The sequence below is a fragment of the Triticum aestivum genome, chromosome 6B (genome assembly GCF_018294505.1).
Source record: "Triticum aestivum cultivar Chinese Spring chromosome 6B, IWGSC CS RefSeq v2.1, whole genome shotgun sequence".
NCBI lineage: Eukaryota > Viridiplantae > Streptophyta > Magnoliopsida > Poales > Poaceae > Triticum > Triticum aestivum.
The window spans coordinates 582,955,526-582,975,648 of NC_057810.1; the positions used below are offsets into that span (position 1 = coordinate 582,955,526).

Sequence of the window (20,123 nt, forward strand, 5' to 3'; positions counted from 1 at the left end):
ATGTAAAACAAAAAACTAGTGAAGCAATCGGCCTCCAGAGCCACTGCCTTCCTGCACCCCTGACTCTATTGCGAGTCCTCGCTCCCACTCTGCTACCCCTCCCTGCCCATGCAGGTGGACTAGCCCCACGCTGGCAAATTGTGGCGATTGTAGCTATGGGAGCCCCTCGATGTGATCTGCCTCTAATGCATCTTCATAGTGTTCCTAGGATCGTGTAGGGCGAACTTTTTTGCTATCTACTTTGTTTCCCAACAACCAGGCACTGAGGCCGTCCACCCGGTGGATAGTTTAGGGTGCCCAACTATAGATGTTGTAATACATGATTGTGGCGCCTCGCCTCTGCCTTGCTAGTGTTCTTAATAAGGGCACGAACGGGGAGAATAGCTGGTCTTCCGGCATCTCAGGTGCTATGATGATACGAACTCCTGGAACTTCTGCAATTTTGCAAAAAGACTGCTAGGAGTTTGAAAAATGTGCATAGGTCCAGTAGAGCCAGCAGCTCACATATGTCCTCTGATCTAAGGTCCAACTACCTAGCGACCCGTATCACAGTATCACCTGGGCATCGGGAGCACCAGATATTCTCCCGCACATGAGTGCATCTCCAAAGCAGACCCTCAAACCGCCCGCATCTGTCCGGATCATGCGATCTAGTCCGAACATGCTTTTTCCCGCAAATTGGAAGCAAACTGGGGGCTTTGCGGGAGTCCGAACAGCAACCATGTAGGACTACAACACTTCCAACCCACTCAAATACCCCTCTCGGTCCCATTCTCTTCTTCTCCGCCCCTGCTCCCCTTACTTTGCATCCACGCCCTCCTCCTCTGATGTCGTCGTTGTACCTCTCCGGCCGCCACCCAAGCATTGTCGGACGTCCGTAACCACCACCCATGCGCCCGCTCGCCTTGTACTGCGGCGCCATCCACCCAGGATCTGTCTGCAACCAGGTACCCTCCGGCCCCCATCGATGACGTCCATGGTGGTCACCACGCCCAATAGGTGTTCGGTCACATGCTATTGAGTTTATTTTCAAACTTCATGTCTTTTTTTAGAGTAAGAAGTATGGCGGGGTACTCGACCATGGAGGATGAGTTGTTGTGTGATGCGAGGTTGGTTGTATCTGCGGATTTCGTAGGCATGAGCAGAAGGGGGCTCTTCGGGTAACGCGTGCATGGTTCATTTAATGCTCGAAAGCACATTGCACACTACGACATACACATCATCCATGAATACAATGTGCAGCCATTACCATATCAATGGTACAACATGTAGACTATCGTCGCCAAGTTTTGTACAACGGTTGATCGGATCGGCTGAAGGCAATGCGGCCATTGCGCGAGACAGTCATGGAGATCATAAGTTTTGCTTCTTGTTGCTTGATTCGTTCATTTACTCAACGTTCCCACATTGTGTAACCAGTACGTGTTGTCGTGATGTACCTCAAGGTAGAGGGCAAGCCATTTATGCACATACGCTGTTGGGTGAAACTCAAGAGACAATATGTTTGGGACGACATGATCCGTTCATGAAAAACGTGTTGAGCATCCGGTTAATCACATTGAATTTGAACTATTTATCGGTGAATTTGAACGTTTACTAGCCTTATTTGCATGCTATGTATGAATAATTTGTCCTATTTTCTATCCGGAGTTAACGAATTCCATCGTATTTGATGAATTTTGTCCTGTTAGCTGAAATGCGGTTAGCGTTGAATGACCGCCTCCCGCATCCGTGTCTACGGACTGATTCTTCCTATTTGCGAATGGATGCGGAGTCCGATTCACAGATCAACGTTAAAGATGCCCTAATTTGGCAAAAGAAAGGAAGGGTACTGATAACACCCACACGCGTGGCATACTAGACATCCGCCCACACACCTTGTGTGGCGTGAGCGGGAGGCAGCCCACACGGGCTGTGTGTGGAGGAACTTTAGAATGGCTCACACGTGTGGGCGCAGCTACTTTGTGCTACACGCACAACAATTACTACTCATGCCCACCCGCGCGTGTGGCACGAAGCAAATATGCCCACATGTTCTGGCGCAGCCACGTTAGGTACCCGCAGGATGACGATTTAGTTGCCATTAGGAACGGCAGATGTAGTTATCCGGGATGGCAAATGTAGCTGTAAAAGTATGTCAACTCTCTCTGTTTTGGTTAACTATAGTTGTCGTGTCTAATTTATGTTAGTTGCCGCGTGTAATCAAACCATAGTTGCCGTGTGTTATTAACTACTTGCTACATATGGTAAAACAAATAGTTGCCAGGTGTGTTTATCTAGTTGTCACGTGTGGTCCAACCATAGTTGTCATGTATGGTTAATCAGAGTTGTCATGTGTGTTTATCTGGTTTGCCATGTACGCGCAACTGCAATTGTCGTCTAGCAACAAATCATAGTTGTTATGTGTGTTTACATAGTTGCCACGTACACGCAACTGCAGTTGCCATCCAACAACGTACGAGTGTCGTGTGGACGAAAAACAGTTCGCCCACACGCACGTGGACTATGTGGTGGCTGTGTGGGCAGAAAATAGTTCACCGACACAGCGCAGCTGGCAAACCGCGTGCTGCGGGGTGTGTGGATCAACTCTCCAACGCCCACACGCACGATGATGCTCATGTGGCACTCAGATTCTAACAGATTATTTTAGGATTCGTGCAAAATAGAATTAACATTGACCAAGACGTGTGGACGATGTGCAAACATGGCACATAGCGCTTGTCCCAGTAAGCATTTCCTCTGGGGTTTTTTTTCCACCTCTGACCTTCCGCTATCATGATTTGGGAAAAGGAAACATGCTACCATTTTAAAATTCAGCACATCCGACAAAAACAAAAGAAACCGGTCCCGCGCCACTCTGTGGCATCAAGCCGCGCAGAGAAAAACAAGCATCTGCCCGTCGTGGCCCCCGCCCCCTGCTCTCATGCAGTGACGATCACGGGTGAGCAGGCAATGCATGCAGCAGCCTTCTGTTCGACCGTGAAGGATAGAGAGAGCCTGCCGACATACCACGGTCGACCGTGATATAAACGTGCGACTAATGAATTATTTTCTCTTGGCCATCTGAGATCTCCGTTCGCTCGCCGGCCGCCTATAAATAAGTCCCTCGGTTCCGCTCTCATGGCAAGCCAGCGCCCAGCACGACACACACCTCCATTGCTCTGCCCTAAGTAGCCAGCAAGCTTTGCTCACTTTCGCTTGCGACTTGCAAGCTTTGCTCTTGAGACCAATGGCCTCCACCGCGGCGCTCCAGACGGCGGCCGTATGCACGCTGCTCCTGTTCGCCGGCCAGCTGCTCCCCACGGCCACGCCGGCGCCGCCGACCAGCTGCGCCCCAGGCGACGCAAAGTGCCTGGCCTGCTATAACAAGTGCGTGGAGCCCTGCCGGCGGGACCCGACCCAGTGTCGTGCGACCCTCCTGTGCGGGCCGAAATGCGCGCAACAGACGTCGAGCCCCCCGCCGCCGCCGCCGCCGCGGGAGAGTGGCACTTGTGCCCCAGCCAACGCGAAGTGCCAGGCCTGCGTGAAGAAGTGCGGGGATAGATGCCGCCGGGACCCGACGCAGTGCCGTATGACCATGTACTGCGAGCCGGGATGCGCGATACAGACGTCGAGCCACCCCCCGGCGAAGGACATTTGCGGCCCAACCAAGGCGAAGTGCCTGTCCTGCGTTAACAAGTGCAGGGAAACATGCCAGGGGGACCCCATAAGTTGTGGCGGGCTCCAAGACTGCGAGACGGGATGCGCGCACCAGAAGCAGTAGCTGCTAGCGAGTTAGTCGAGTTCAAGCGGAGGGAGAGCGGAGGCACACGTTCCACGCACTTCCCCTTTCTTGGTTACATGTCATGTCGTGTCGGTCATCGCGATTGTTGTTTTAGATTTCGTCCAGGGTTGTCATGTCGGTCGTCGTCGTTGTTGTTTTAGTAGTTCGTCTAGGCTTCTGTTGCAGCAGTTGCTTCAAAATAAGGGGATGGATCCCATACAGCGTCTATGGGCATGTAATATGTGGTAGAAGCAAACGCGCGCGTTGCTGTGCTGTTTGGGGGTTATCATTGCCAGTTTATTAGTTTAATGTCACATTTTTTTAGCATTCTCTAGTAATTTTTCTCTCTTGAGAGGGTTATTTCTAACTAGGATGATGCACGTGCGTTGCTACTGAGCCATAAAAAAGAGAAAAAGTTAGACCACCGACTCAAGAGATGATCAAAAGACGTCAGTGCTCTATCGTGGGCTTGCGATTCATGATTAAAAAGAGAGCAAAATTACCTTACATAATTTCCTTCCTCACTAATTAACACCCCCCCCCCCCCACACACACACAATTTTCGGGGTGGGCCCATGTGCCCAAATCTCTACCTAATAATAATAAAGCAAATATGATTCCTTTCGTCCGTCATGGCATTTTTTCAGAAAAATTCCTCTATTTCAAAGAATTCAATCCGCAGTCCTGTTTTAAGTAAAAACGAAGCGTTATTTTCGTATTTTACACAAAAGTTTATGTCTTTTCTTGAAATCAACCCGCCGTCCGGATTTAAGTCACACCCAAACCGTTATTTTACATTTTTTGAAACCCCCCTGATATTTTAGGTAATTCATCCGCGGATCATATTTAAGTCAAACAAATGCTTTTTAAAATTATCCATATCTTTTAAACCGCAACTCCGATTTGAACATGTTATATATGAAATTTGATTAGAAAAATATGTAGAATATGAATATGAGATTATTTTTACCTGTTAAGTATTTTTAAATATTATTTTAGAATATATTTGAGTCAAACCAAATGATTTTCTAAATTATCTATATCTTTTAAACCGTAACTTCGATTTTAACATATTATATATAAAATTTTATAAGACAAATGTGTGGAATCTAAATATGATGTTAATTTTACCTGTTAAATATTTTTAAAATATTGTTATGGAAGCAAACTTGTAATTTATAGCGCAAGATCCGTTTTTTCATACCGGCGGTGATCCGGATTGCAAATAAATACCCCACTATAACCATATACGGAAAAGAAAACATCGATAACTACGCGTGCATACCTCTGAAAAATGTCGCAAGGAAAAACAACAGATTTCTTATCGCGAGAGTGAGAGAAAGCGAGAGAGAGAGAGGGGGGGGGGGAGAGAGAGGGAGAGGGAGGAGAGAAGGACAGAGAGACGCCTTAGGATTAACCATATTCAACACACGTTTTTTGTTGTTTTGTGTGAACACCGAGGCCATCGCCGGCGAGGGTGAGAAGGAGGATAAGCGGCAAAACAAATATGATGCCTCGCAAAAACAAAAGAAGATGGACCTATTGTGGTTTTGAGTGATTGTTGTTGAGTTAAGAATGTGTGTGTGTGTTATTTTTTTTCTCCCGTTGCAACGCACGGGCTCTTTTGCTAGTGAAGACAATAAAAAGTTGCCAAATGAGATATACATAGGGTACGAAAGAAATATTACGTAGATGTAGCTTTACCCTTATTATTAGATGGATGTGGTAGGCGTCAGGGAATTTTAAGTGACCGTAGTCGGTCCTCTGAAAGATTTAAACTAACTGTTCAAGATATCTTCCGATATTTCGATAAATCGGCCGATTTATCGCTTACCGGTGTCTGACCGATAAGATAAATCGGCCGATAAATCACCCGATATGGTGATAAATCGGCCGATATGCCAATAAACGGGTCGATTTACCCCTTATTCTGGGTCGACCGATAAGTTCCCGATAAGCAATATCCCCAACATAAAGTGAGATAATATTTCAAATTTAAAACATTGGGGAAGGAGGATAAGGTATATCACCTTGTTAGATTTACAATTTTGTTTGCTCTCTGGTTTTATGGTATATAACTTGAAGGATTGGTGGAGAAGAGACTAAAACTATTATCCTAAACACCCGCAAAAAAAATTTATCCTAAAAAACTAAAACTATTATCACAATTTTGAGTTGGAGTCACATTTTTTCATTTCTTACTTGTCTTCTACAAACATGGTTTTTTTGGGTATCTTCTACAAATATGTTGCTCTTAGGGCATTTCCAAGGGCGACCCTCAAATCGCTCGCATCTGTCCGAGCCGAATGGTCTAGACGTGTTGTGTCATCCAACACGGACCTATATCTGTTCACGGGACGGTCCGACCATACTTTCTCTTGCAAACCAGAGAACTCCGAGCAACCCAAATCACACTCGTTCGTCGCTACTCTGCTGATTACAAGGCTAGCTAGCAGCCTTGATGGCTTCACGAGCTGCCACGGCTCTCCGTACAGCCACCCTGCAGGGCTACTACAGGAGGTCGGCCTCTACCTCGGCAGCGCACGCTGAAAGGGCGAACACCGAACCCGTGGGCGACTACGTGCCGGTGTACATGGCGCTGGGGATAATCGGCATGTCGGTGGCATTGGGGCTGCACACGGCGCGGTAGTGGCTGGTGATGAGGATACAGACTTAGGGTAGGATCACAAGCCTGACCTGTACTCCTACCTAAGATCACTACCCTAGAAGCAAAGAAGCTCAAGAGACAGCAAGAGGTACCCAATAAAGATGTCGAGTGCAATCCACTCGACCAGGGAACCACTCGGATACCCCTCCTTCATGAAGTCACACGACCAGGCAACCACTCGACCATGCGGGGAACCACTCGACCTGTTGAAGACCAGAAGTCACTCAAAACAGCAACAGGTGAGTATTCACTCCGTAGTCTTTAAGATCATTAAAGGCACTTAAGGCCGGCGTTACCAGTAACGCCTCAATCTTTATGTACATTCAACTCTCTGTAACGGGGATAACTGGGGTCCTCGCGAACTCTATATAAGCCACCCCCCTCCTCTGGGACAAGGGTTCGCACCCCCTGTAACACCACACGCATATAATCCAATTGACCGCCTCCGGGCACCGAGACGTAGGGCTTTTACTTCCACCATGAAGGGCCTGAACTCGTAAATCTTGTATGTACCACTTCACCATAGCTGAGATTTTGCCTCCTCATACCTACCCCCCATTCTAGTGTTAGTCTTAGAATCACGACAGTTGGCGCCCACCGTGGGGCAGGTGTCTTAGCGACTTTTTGGTGAAGTTGCCATTTTTCTGATCCTTGTCATCATGGTTTCCGGCGGTGGATTGGCTGAGGGCCGCGAGATCCGTCTCGGCGCGCTCATCTTCGTCGCCAACGACTCCGTCTGGCTTCAGATGGCTCCCCTTGACATCGAGGCGCTCCCCATCCGAGGGTCGACGCACTTTCGTGTGTGCGTTCACGGCGTCCATCTCCGGCAGCTGTCGACCCAGTATCGGTCGGCTCCCGTGGTGTCCTCTCTCCCCGCTGTTCGCCGTCGCAAGAGATCCGGTCGGTCGCGGCTTCAGCGGTGGGTGAAACATGCGGTGGCTTGTCATTCGGTCACCCACCAATTCGTGGCAATCGAGCCCGACGAAACTCTCTACGGCCTGTTCGACCTGTCGACTGGCTCCGTCGAGACCGCATCCGAGTGCGATAGCAGCGACCCTATGGCTGAAGTCTTGATGGTCGACGGACCACATAGCCCGCCTGGCTTCCGCCGCGATGACGACTGTGATGGTGGCGGCGATCCGTCGCGCGTTCACGAGGAGTACCGTCCCAAACCTCTCTCTTCACAGCAGAGAGAAGAACTTCGCCGCCGCAACATGGATGCACTCCACACACCCATTGTTGGGAAACCCCCGAGGCTCGAGCCTTGGAAGAGGTGCGTCTGGCTAATTTGGCTGAGCACACTCGACTGGAGAACCTTCAGCATGCACTCGACGAGCATGCACGGGAGCGGATCCCTAAGTCCAGTCAACAACAGCTGTCGGTGTCAAAACCGGCGGATCTCGGATAGGGCGTCCCGAACTGTGCGTCTAGGCAGATGGTAACAGGAGACAAGGGACACGATGTTTTACCCAGGTTCGGGCCCTCTTGATGGAGGTAAAACCCTACGTCCTGCTTGATTAATATTGATGATGTGTGTTACAAGACTGGATCTACCACGAGATCAAGGAGGCTAAACCCTAGAAGCTAGCCTATGGTATGATTGTTGTATATTGTCTCTCTATCGACTAGCCTGGCCTCGGTTTATATAATGCACCAGTGGCCTAGGATAACAAGAGTCCTAGCCGAATACGCCGGTGGGGGAGGAGTCTTTGTCTTGATCGCCAAGTCTTGTGGAATCTTCCTTGTATGCGGCAACTATCCGGACTGGCCCATGAGTATACGGCCATGGGGGTCCTCGACCCAATCCAACTGATCGGGAGACGACGCGTTGAGTACCCTCTAGTCCAGGACACCGTCAGTAGCCCCCTGAACCGGTCTTCAAGTTGGGGACGCTCCTCGATTCTTCCGAACTGTTCTTCATCTTCGGTTGCCGGTCTTGAAAACTGGTTCAACAAATCTTCTCATCTTCGATCTTGAGGATCGCCGAAATGCATTCGACGAGTTTACACGTCGGGTATCTGAGGAGCCCCTTTAAGTTTCCGACCTTTATCAAATGCCTTGTTATTTTTATGCCATGCCTCGGGTTTGAAGTTATTCCCAGAAGGCAGTGTCCTCTTGCGTCCGAGCTCCAACGTCGGACTGCATTCGAGGTATCTTTTGTAGCCGAGCACCAATGCCGGACTGCTTCCCAGCTCTAACGCTGGACTATGTATCCGAGCTCCAACGCCGGACTGTATCCGAGCTCCAACGCCGAACTATATATCCGAGCTCCAACGCCGGACTGTATCCGAGGTGTCGTAAATCACCTTGGTTCAAAGAAGTTTGAAGGAGTTTAGCTGATCTTAATGCCGGAAATGCCCTCTATGGAGCCAGCCACTAGCGCCCGAGCTTTATGCCGGACTGCTTCTGAGGTGGTGCACCACCCCGAATGTGGGCCGATTTTTGTCAATATTTTTTGTTGATGCAATTTATTTTCTGACGAGATATATAGCCAGTAGCCCTCAAGGTGTGTATCGTTCGAAAACCCAAGATGCACATGAAGGATGGCATAAGACCGTTGATCCCCGTAGCCGCTGAGACTCGGGTTGATTTGCAAAATCGGTCTAAGGATCAAGTCCTAGCTCGACAGAATACTTCGGGACACAAAAAGCGGCGTGCTCAGTCCTCGAGACTCAGGTTGGGTGCGGCCGACCAACCTGAGGATCAAAATCTCCTCGGAAACTATATTGCACTTAAAATTTTCTGCATAGAACAGGCAATGCAGTAGCCCCCGAGACACTGGTCGGGTGGCAACACCAGATCAGGGGATCGATGTGCCCCTTTAATATTTGTAAATAATAAGCCCGAAGCCCAGTAGCCCCCGAGCCTTAATGCGGGCACGGGAGGCCGAATTAAGGATCGATATCCATAGTAAAATCATAAATTATGTGTAATGACTCTATGTATCCAAGTACTGTACGTCACTAATGCTCGGATCCGCATTGTACAAAACTTTGTTGACCGACCATCGGCTTCCACCTCCTCGGCCAATAGTCGAGGAGTGTTTGTCCTACTTTATAAAGCCTTTATGAGGGCAAAGATTTACAACAAACAAGGCAATCTGGCCATACAGTTTTATAAACAAAGGTACACGGAGAGACATGTTATATTACTGTTTAACAGAAGAAATGTCTTCCAAAGAAAATAGTCCCGCTATCGGTTCCTTTCTTTGGGTTGTCATGCTAAGCATGATCATGAAACCTTAGCTCCAATGTAAGAGCAAAATATTGAGGATTTATTTTGGGAGGCCAGTTAATAGCCCCCGGTAGTGTTCGGCGACAGTCGAGGTCAAGCCATAAACACTTTGGCCATTGTTATGAATGGCCCGTCGTTTAACGCCATCATCGGATCGCCGACTAGTTTACGCTTATTGTGACAGTCAGTTTTCGGCTTTCTCCACTGAGGTGCTTAACCATGTAAGCTGGAAGCACAATCGCAATGGTTCTCCCTTTGCACACCTAGCCGAACAAAGCGGAACATAGGAGGCAAGCGCAGGAGCCGGGCAACCCAACTATTGACCGAAGACACAATTCGAAACCGATGCATATATAGCAATATCCGAGAATGTTTTTGCCGAATCTCTAAAGATGGCCGGCGTTGCACTGCGAGACTTGTGCTGAAAACACACAAATAGTTTGAAAGTGCCATGGGCTCGAAAAGCCAAAAAACTTATTCAAAAGGCTAATGTCCGAACTAGATCAAGTGTTCGGTGCCAATCCGAAAATTGGACTTTAGAAAAAAAAAGGTGCTTCTGTCGTGCTTTAATACGACACATCCTATCTCAAAACTTCAAGCGGGTCAGCCTACGACTTCAACCTCCTATCCCGAGGGCGAAGTACTTCTTACTAGGCCAGTTTAGCAAACTAAACGCTAGCGGCTTTGAGAGAGAAATTAGGCTCCCCGGCTAGTGACCGCACACTTGTGTCGAAAGAAGGAGTGATAAATAATAATAAAAACTTTGCAACGACTAAGAAGAAAAACACTTATCATAAAACGACTCATATAAATTTAAGAGCCCCCAAGCGACTTGGGTAAAAGTTGACTATAAAATGTAAGGTGACATGTAGAATGCCTTCTAGCCGGATTGTGGATCGTTTGTCGTAGCGGACCTTTTCGCTTCAACCTCTGGACCCAATAGTCTGGAGTGTGTCCGAATACCCTCGCGGTTATAAAAACCGGGGCATGCGTGGAGACCAGGCGTAGGGGTCATTAGTGCTTTATCAGACAAGTGCCCAACTAGTTATGTTATATTATATGGTTAGTAAGAAACATCTTCCAGGGAGAATAGTTCCGTTAGGGGTTCCTTTCCCTGGGAGGCAATGCCCTAAAGTGCATGTCCAGACTGCGAAAAGAGCAGAAAAACATCTGAGGGCCAATAAATAGGTAAGAAATCATCTTTTAGTTCACCGACCGAGTATTCCCTTAAGAACGCTAGCTTTCGGCTTCACCCAGTCTGAGGTACACATCCGGCTGACCTGGCAGTAACAATCGCAGAGGTGCTCCCTTTACCACCTAGCCGAACAATCGGGAACGTAGGAGTAAGCACAGGAGTCAGGCAACCCAGCTTGGCCAAAACTTAAGTCATATCGATGCATATAATGGTGAATAAAAGGTACATGCGGAAGTGTGAAACATGTGTTGGGCATAAAGCCCGTATTAATAAGCTTCTGTTAAAGAAGCCCCCAGGTATAATGAGCGCGGGTAGCGCGTCAAGTGTGTGCGAACAAAGTTTCGACAAGGAAAATTTTTACAAGCAACTTTTTTCCAAAAAAAGTATAATGCTTGGTCGAACCGAACACAAGTTAGAAATTTAAAACTTTGAGCATGAAGGAAACTTAGCTGGTTAATGTGTTCGGTATTGACGATGCGGTCCGAGCTTGATGCGGGACAAGGTTCTATCCCCCAATCCGGTCCCGAGGTGGTGGAGCAAAGAGCTCGGCACTGTGAAGTGGTGACATAGCACGGTCAGTACAGGACGGCAGAGTGATGCCGAAGTCCCTGGCATGGAGTAATGAAGTGTTGACGAAGCCCCCCGTCCAGCCGAGGTGACGTCAAAGGATATAGTCCGGCCGGATCATTTTCCTGTGCACAAAAAATAGTGCAAACCAGAGATAATAAAAAAATGTTGCATAATAAATAATTTATGCAAAGTGAGTAATAAAAGAAATATGGCCTGGCGCCGAAGTCGGTGCAGGGCGGCGGCGTGATGTGGTAAAGGCATGGCAAGGCCTGAATTCGCAGGTCGGTTCGAGTTCCGGATGCGGCGTTCGCCGGACTATGTACGGAAACTGACCGAACCATCATGCGACCGTCGATAATGCGGCCACCACTTGATAGACATGTGTACATATGATGGACAAACCAGAGTAATAATTCCTTGGGAAAAATGAGCCCAAACAAGCAAAAAAATACTAGGATTAATAGCACCTGGTTTATTTGTTGTAGTAATCTGAAGGAAGGTGATTCCCAGAATCGGGACTCGATCCGCGCACCCATTGCCTGATGGGCGATAAAACGACGCCATGGTAATGCTGGCAAAGGTTGGCTCGCCGAGGCAAAGCCCTCGGCCCAGCTAACGTGACGGAGCTGGTCGGCTAGTGACGCCATAGTGTCCGCCTCAACCCAAGGTATACCGCACTCCGATTCAAAATCTCACAGCTACGGCCCAAATAGCAGAGTCAATTCAGCCTTCCCAGTCGAAGGCTGGCAGAGGTTTGATGTAGATCCGGGCCTTACTCCGGGCAGCAGGAGACCAGAACACAGCAGTGTCTCAGTCGCGGAATAGGATTCATAGCAGGTCTGTGATGGCGGATACAGTTCAGTCGGCCCACAGCCCATGATCGCCCCTGTGGCGTGAAGGTCGTGGGTATCAGCAGGATCAGTACAGGAACCATGGGTAGCACGATCACCGACTCGGCCATGACGACCGTCGTCGAGTGCCCACACCTCCTCCGAGGGGTGGATCATATGTGCCTCAGCAATATGATGACGAACGCCCTCACAGTGGCGAGCGCAGAGTACCGGCCGACCCAAGGGAGCCAGGCTTTGATGCGATATCTATTCTCGTTCAAGGCCTAATCGACCGGAACAGAACACACAGGGAGGGCCTTGACAGAGATCGTCCGACTGGCAGCAGAATTCATGTTTCGGGTCCAGAAAGTTTCAGCATAGCCATCAGGGCTGCAGTGATCCCTGCCAACTTCAGGTTGTCGACTGGAGTCAGCAAGTTCACCGGAGAGTCCAAGCCTGACACTTGGCTTGAGGATTACCGAGTGGCTGTGCAGATTGGTAGCGGTAATGATGAAGCGGCCATGAAGCATCTTCCTCTGATGTTAGAAGGGTCAGCCAGGGCGTGGTTGACTCAGTTAGCACCTGGCAGTATATTCAGTTGGGAGGAGCTTACCCCGAGTGTTCATCAGAACTTTTGAGGGTACTTGCAAGCGACCTGCAGGATTAATAGAATTGCAGCATTGCGTACAAAAACCGAGTGAGACTCTAAGAGATTACATTCAGAGGTGGACCACTTTGCATCACAGAGTGGAAAATGTATCTGAGCACCAAGCAGTGTGTGCTTTCAAGGAAGGTGTTAAATATCGAGAGCTGGTCCTGAAGTTCGGTCGGACCGGAGATATGTCTCTGACTCGGATGATGGAAATAGCCACTCGATACGCTAATGGAGAAGAAGAGGATCGACTCCGCAGTGGAAAGAGTAAACCAGTCGGCCAGGACACCGGTGAAGGCAATTCCAATCGGAAACAGAAACGAAAGGCTGAACCTACAGCGCTTGGTGAAACTGCGACAGTAGTTCAAGGAAAGTTTAAAGGAAAACCTAAGGGGCCCTGGACCCCTAAGAAGGTAAAAGATCAAGCAGGAAATGATGTGTTGGATTTACCATGTCACATTCATACGAAGAAGGATGAAGAGGGTAACCTGATTTATCCTAAGCACACCACTCGGCAATGTCGACTCCTGATCCAGCAATTCTGAGATAAACAACCCAGTGGAAAGGAAAAGGAGTCGGACAAGGACGAGGACGAAGAGGAGGACGATGGTTATCCTAAGGTCAATTCCACCCTGGTGATTTTTGCTAATGTTGAGAGCAAAAGTCGATTGAAAGTTATCAACAGAGAAGTAAATATGGTTGCCCCGGCAACGACGACCACATACCTGAAATGGTCACAAACAACCATCACATTCGACTAGTCTGATCCCCTGGTGTGTATAGCCACTCCTGGGAGGCAAGCGTTGGTGGTCGACCCAGTTGTTGAAGGCACTCGACTGACCAAAGTGCTAATGGATGGTGGTAGCGGCCTGAATATCCTTTATGCTGAAACCTTAAAAGGGATGAGCATTCTGATGTCCAAGCTTAGCGAAAGCAATATGAGTTTTCATGGCGTTATCCTTGGAAAGAAAGCCAAATCACTCGTCCAGATCGCCCTTGACGCAAAGAAAAGTTGACATTTGAAGTAGTGGATTTCCAGAGTGCTTATCATGCAATTCTGGGTAGACCTGCTTATGCACGTTTTATGGCTCGGCCATGCTACGTGTACCTCAAGCTGAAGATGTCTGGCCCCAGAGGAGTAATCACAGTCACTAGCAATCGGCAAAAGGCAGAAGAATGCTTCCAGAAGGGTTCTAAAATTGCCAATGCACAAATGGCAGCAGTTGAATTCCAAGAGTATCAGAAAAATGCATATCCGAGTGATTTGTTGCGAGCCAAGAAGCCTGCCACATATTCTGCATTTCAATCGTCTAGAGAAACGAATCCGATTCATATTCACCTGACCGATCCCAATGCTGCACCGACTCATATCTCCACAACACTCGACAGCAAATAGGAAGAAGCGCTTATCCAGTTCCTCCATGAGAACTGGGACATCTTTGCATGGAAACCTTCTGACATGCCAGGTGTACCCAGGGGGCTGGCTAAGCACTATTTGCGAGTCGATTTGAAGGCAAAACTTGTCAAAGAGCATCTTCGACGGTCCGCCGTGCAGAAGAGAAAGGCAATTGGCGAGGAAGTAGCTTGGCTCCTAGCAGCGGAGTTCATTTGAGAGATCTACCACTACGAGTGGCTTGCCAATGTGGTCGTGGTCCCTAAGGACGATTCACTTCGTATGTGCATCGATTTCAAGCATATCAATCTGGCCTGCCCGAAAGATCACATCCCTCTCCCCCGCATCGATCAGATTGTCGACTCGACTACGGGATGTGAGCGCTTGTCTTTTCTAGATGCATATTCCGGGTATCATCATATTCGACTGTATGGACCCTATGAAATAAAAACGGCTTTCATCACCCCATTCGGGTGCTTTTGCTATGTCACCATGCCATTTGGTCTAAAAAATGATGGCACCACATTCATGAGGATGATTCGGAAGTGCCTCCTCACTCAAATCAGTCGGAATGTGGAAGCATATATGGATGACATTGTGGTCAAGTCGCGTAAGGGTTCCGACCTGTTAACCGACCTCGCAGAAACCTTTGCCAACCTAAGAAGGTACGATATCAAGCTTAATCCGTCGAAGTGCACATTCGCAGTCCCATGTGGAAAGTTACTCGGTTTCCTCATTTCCGAATGGGGGATCGACGCGAACCCAGAGAAAGTCGGTGCCATCCTCCGAATGAAATGCCCTGTGCGTGTGCATGACGTTCAGAAACTTACAGGTTGTTTGGCCGCCTTGAGTCGATTCATTTCTCATCTCGGTGAAAAGGCCTTACCTCTTTACCGACTGATGAAGAAATCTGATAAATTCGAGTGGACTGATGAAGCTGACGCAGCGTTTGCAGAGCTCAAAGACCTGCTTTCCACCCAGCCGGTGCTTTCTGCACCAATCAGCAAAGAGCCTTTACTGCTTTACATTGCAGCCACCGGACAAGTTGTTAGTACAGTACTCACGGTCGAGCATGAAGAAGAAGGAAAAGCCTATAAAGTTCAGCGCCCATTGTATTATCTTTCCGAAGTTTTGACTCCATCCAAGCAGAGATATTCACATTATCAGAAGCTTGTTTATGGAATCTACATGACCATGAAGAAGGTTGCACACTATTTCTCTGATCACTCCATTATAGTCGTCAGTGATGCACCATCATCTGAAATTCTGAACAACAGAGATGCAACTGGTCGAGTGGCAAAATGGGCGATTGAACTCCTTCCATTGGATATCAAGTTTGAGGCAAAGAAAGCTATCAAGTCCCACGCAATTGCAGATTTCCTTGCCGAGTGGATTGAGCAACAATTACCGACATAGGTTGAAAGTGCAATCATGCCCTTAATCATATTTTGATGTTGATGACAACACATATGCTCGGGACCAATCATGTTTATCAAGTATATCTCAGGATTATGTTCCAAAGAACGTGTGCATGGATCATGACTAGGGACAAAAGCATATAACTCAAGAATGGAGATACAAGATGTTTACTTCATTTATGGTTTGTTCTTGAGTATAGTGATCCCGCACTATTAAGAGGGGATCGATGGATCTATGAAAAACTTGCTCAAAAGTTGCTATCTATATACCTTGCCTTCGGACGTCCGGTGTTCTACGGACGTCCGGTCCTTCCTGATTGCCCGGACGTCCGGACACTTCCGGACGTCCGACACTTCCACAACAGAAACATTTTTACGGATGTCCGGAACCCTCCGGACGTCCGACACTTTCACATCAGAAGCATTCTTACGGATGTCCGGCCCCGCTCGGACGTCCGTATCCTGTACACTGGATTGTGGGTCACACTTTTCACAGCGGCCGGTCGTCCGATGACTGTCGGACGTCCGGACCCATTTGGGCCTCCGGACGTCCGACGTTCTCCGGACGTCCGGCCATCCTGTACCCCAAACGGTCACTTTTTCCCACCACCTATATATACACCCTTCCCTTCCACGGGATAGGGTTGACCATTCACTTTGAGCCTCACAAGAACACTCCTCACTCTCTCTCTCTCATTCATCCACACTAAATCCTAGATTCCCAAGTGTTCTAGGAGCATTTTGAGAGAAGTTCTCCAATCAAGTGATAGATCCACTTCTTCCCCTTCTTTGCACCAAAGGAATTCGTGACTTGAGCAAGTTTTGAGCATTTCCCCATCGTTCTTGTTACTCTTGGAGGTTGGAGACTCCTAGGCGGTAGGAGTCATCCGGAGAGGAATCGAACTTTGTGATTACCCTCGGAAAAGTTTGTGAGGGTTTGGAGACCACCCCAAGGTCTACCACTAGTGGTTGAGAAACGCCTCCGTGGTGTTGTCTCAAAGGGAGAATAGGGTGAGCCTTCGTGGCGTTGGTGTGCCTTCGTGGTAACATCCATCCCTCTAACGGTGACTAGCTTCCCTCCAAGGAAGTGAACATCGGCTTACATCCTCGTCTCCCGGAGTTGCGGTTATTCCTAACCTTAACTCTCTACTTGTGGTTACTTGTCTCTTTACACTTGCGTACATTATATTGTGCTTGCCTACTTACGTGTTTGTGTTATTTGCTTAGTACTTTGTGCTCACGTGCAATTGTTAGGCTCATCTTCATATTCCGCATTATTGCCTAAAAATTGCCAAGTAATAATTAAAATTTGTAATTGTACCTATTCACCCCCCCTCTAGGTCCATCTCGATCCTTTCAATTGGTATCAGAGCCTCGTGCTCTATTCTTGTGGCTTAACCGCCCTAGAGCGAGATGAACCCAGATGGGACTCCCCTGGTTGTAGATCCTAAGGATAAAGGCGAGGCTTCTTCTGAAGTCAAGTCCTTTACGTCTCAGGATCTAGAACGGGCCCTTGCTAAGCAAAAAGAGGAGCATGATGCTTCTCTTGAGGCCTTGGTCCAACTGAGATTAGCCACGTTGTCCGCGGTGCTTGCACCACACTCAAGTGGTGTGAGTCCGAGGCCAACTGTGCCTACTTCATCACTTGGTCAACAACCTCCTAGCAATGAACACACCAGTGTTCCTTGGCTTTATGCAAGACCTCAGGTTGAGAAACCAAGATATAACCCTCAAGGCAAACCTCCTTTACTTACTGCTACTGCCGATTTTGCATTGTGGAAAGTTGCTATGCAGGATCATCTTCGACATGGAAACGATGAGATGCTGGAGATTATAGAGTATGGCTATCATGTGGTTGATCCAAAGAACCCCACACCAAGAGAAATATATGACAAGAACCTCAATGACACGGCAATCATGTGTATAAGGAGAGGTATGGATGAAAAGCAAAGGAGACCGTTCATACACATCAAAAGTGCCAAGGAACTATGGGAAAGTATTATACGATCCAGGACTGGCACTTCTACCCTCCGGAGTGCTCAATATGAAATTGCCAAGGGGCAATTGCAAAAATTTTGTATGGAAAAAGGTGAAACCCCCAATCAACTCCTTGAGCGTCTCATGACTCTCACTGCGGATATTGAGTCATGTGAGTGTGACAAGACACAAGATGGATTCAATATGACTAAGAGGTTTCTTGTGGATAAGTTGCTTCATGCTCTTGCTCCATATCATCATCAAATGGTGTGGGACATAAGACAACACCATACCTTCAAGGAAATGACTACAGATGACATCATATCCACCTTCCAACTATTTGAAGAGTCAAAGGCCAATGCCACAAAACATCTTGCCATGCATGGTTCCCCATCATCAAAAATCAATCTTGCATTGAAGGCCAAGCAAGTATGTGAAGATGAGCAAAGTGAAGAAGAAGAAGAAGATGATGAGGATGAAGATGGTAATGAGATTGACTCCGACGAGGGCCCTTCGTATGAAGACATGGCTCTTTTTGTCAAGAAGTTTAGCGCCGGAAAATTCAAGGGAAGATTTCAAAAGAAGAAAGTGAGAAAATGCTACAACTGTGAAGAAACCAGTCACTTCTCCAACGAGTGCCCTTATGAGAAGAGAGAAGATAAACCAAGGTTTCCCAAGACCTTTCCCAAGAAGAAGTTGCCAAATCCTTTGAACTCCAAGCTCAAGAAGAGAGATGGAATGGCAATGGTTGCTCAAGAAGAATCTGATCCGGATGATGTTAGTGGTGTTGCCGGAGTTGCTCAAGACTCTCAAAACACGTTGAGGTTAGTAAACAAGAGTGGTGACGTGGTCACCTACAACTACATGAAAGATTACAAGGGCAACGCTCACAAGTGCCTAATGGCAAAGGCCATGGTTGAAGAAGGAGAGGACCAAAGCTCTTCTGACAAGGTCAAGGTAACTCCACGATCAAATCCTCCTCTTTTCACACCTTCTACTCCTAGTGATGAGTACCTTGATGCGGAGGATAGCTATGAGGATGATGATCTAGATGATCCTATGATTGCTAAACTTAATAAGTTCATGTGCTCCCTCAAAGGAAAGAAACTCACTATGTTTCGTATGCTTATGGAGATGGTGAGTAAGCACACCATCACCATTAAGGAACTCGAAACCCTCGTCACCGAGGAAAAGGAAAAGTGTGAAATCCTTGAGCGGAAAGTCCAATATGAGGAAGCACGAAATGATGAACTATGCTTAAAAATTGGTGCAAACATTGATGTTCACACTAATGATCTTGCCTCCTTGAAAAAGGCTATTGACTCTTGTGAAGAGTTAATGAATGATAAAAGCAAGCTTGTGAAGTCTCATGCTTCTCTATCTAAGGATTGTGAGCTTCTATCCGTGTCCCTCAAGACTAAGGAAGGAGAGCTCACCGTTCTTAGAAAGAGTTTTGAGACGCTCAAACTTACTTATCTTGAAACTTTAGCCAAGGCTTACTCTTCCCCTATTATAAATGTTGATGCTTGTGCTACTAACTCTAGTAGTGATCTAGCATCTATTCTTGAGGAAAATCGTTTTCTCAAGGCTCAAATTGAGAAAGGTCTCATGACATGTGCTCAAGGGCAAAAGAATCTTGATGAGATTTTGAGCCAACACAATGAGGTGTTTGCCAAAGAGGGACTTGGGTTTGACCCTAGCACAAGTAAGAAGAAGACGTCCTCCCAAAAGTGCACAACTCCTCTAAACGAAACTTTTGTAAGAGAAGGGCACAAGGAGAAAGGTAAGGTTGTGAGTGGGAAGGCCACAAGGGGCATGCCCACTCTCAACAAGCCTAAAGAGTTCATGCCTCCTTCCTATGTACTTCGGAAGACTAAGGATGGAGAAGTCTTTGCAAAATTTGTTGGTCCTCGAAATGCATTCCGTTTCTATGCTATTTGGGTCCCTAAGACCCTTGTAACTAACTTGAGAGGTCCCATTGCAAAATGGGTGCCTCTAACCAAGTCCTAATTGTGTGTAGGTAAGCTTCTCCGGTGGAGTGAAATGGGTGATTGATAGTGGATGTACAAATCATATGACCGGAGATAGCAAATTGCTCTACGATTTCATGGAAGCTATTCAACCATTCATGAGCATTATGTTTGGTGGAGGTTCAAAAGGACAGGTACTCGGGTTGGGCAAGGTGGCTATCACCAATGACATGTCTCTTGCAAATGTTATGCTTGTCCAATCCCTTAAATATCACTTGCTTTCTGTTCGCCAATTGGCTTCTGTTGGTTATGATACACTCTTTGGACTAACGGATGTGAAAGTCTTTAAGAGAGATACTCTCGAAGTGGCCTTTGTTGGAGAGTTGGATGGCAACCTTTACACGGTTGATTTCTCGAAAGAGAGCACATTCCATGCAACTTGTCTAATGGCCA

At 47.6% G+C, this 20,123-nt stretch overlaps 1 protein-coding gene across 1 annotated transcript; it reads left to right on the top strand.

The window, feature by feature from the left end:
* Window positions 1-3,102: 3,102 nt before the first annotated feature.
* LOC123134488 (keratin-associated protein 10-1) lies at window positions 3,103-4,087 on the top strand. The gene has a single exon (XM_044553739.1). It carries the CDS (start codon window positions 3,230-3,232, stop codon window positions 3,761-3,763), a length of 534 nt encoding a protein of 177 aa, XP_044409674.1. The 5' UTR covers window positions 3,103-3,229; the 3' UTR covers window positions 3,764-4,087.
* The last annotated feature ends 16,036 nt before the right edge of the window (window positions 4,088-20,123 follow it).

Coding starts and splice junctions, on each gene's coding strand:
- LOC123134488 (XM_044553739.1), top strand. CDS start 3,230: ATGGCCTCCACCGCGGCGCTCCAGACGGCGGCCGTATGCACGCTGCTC.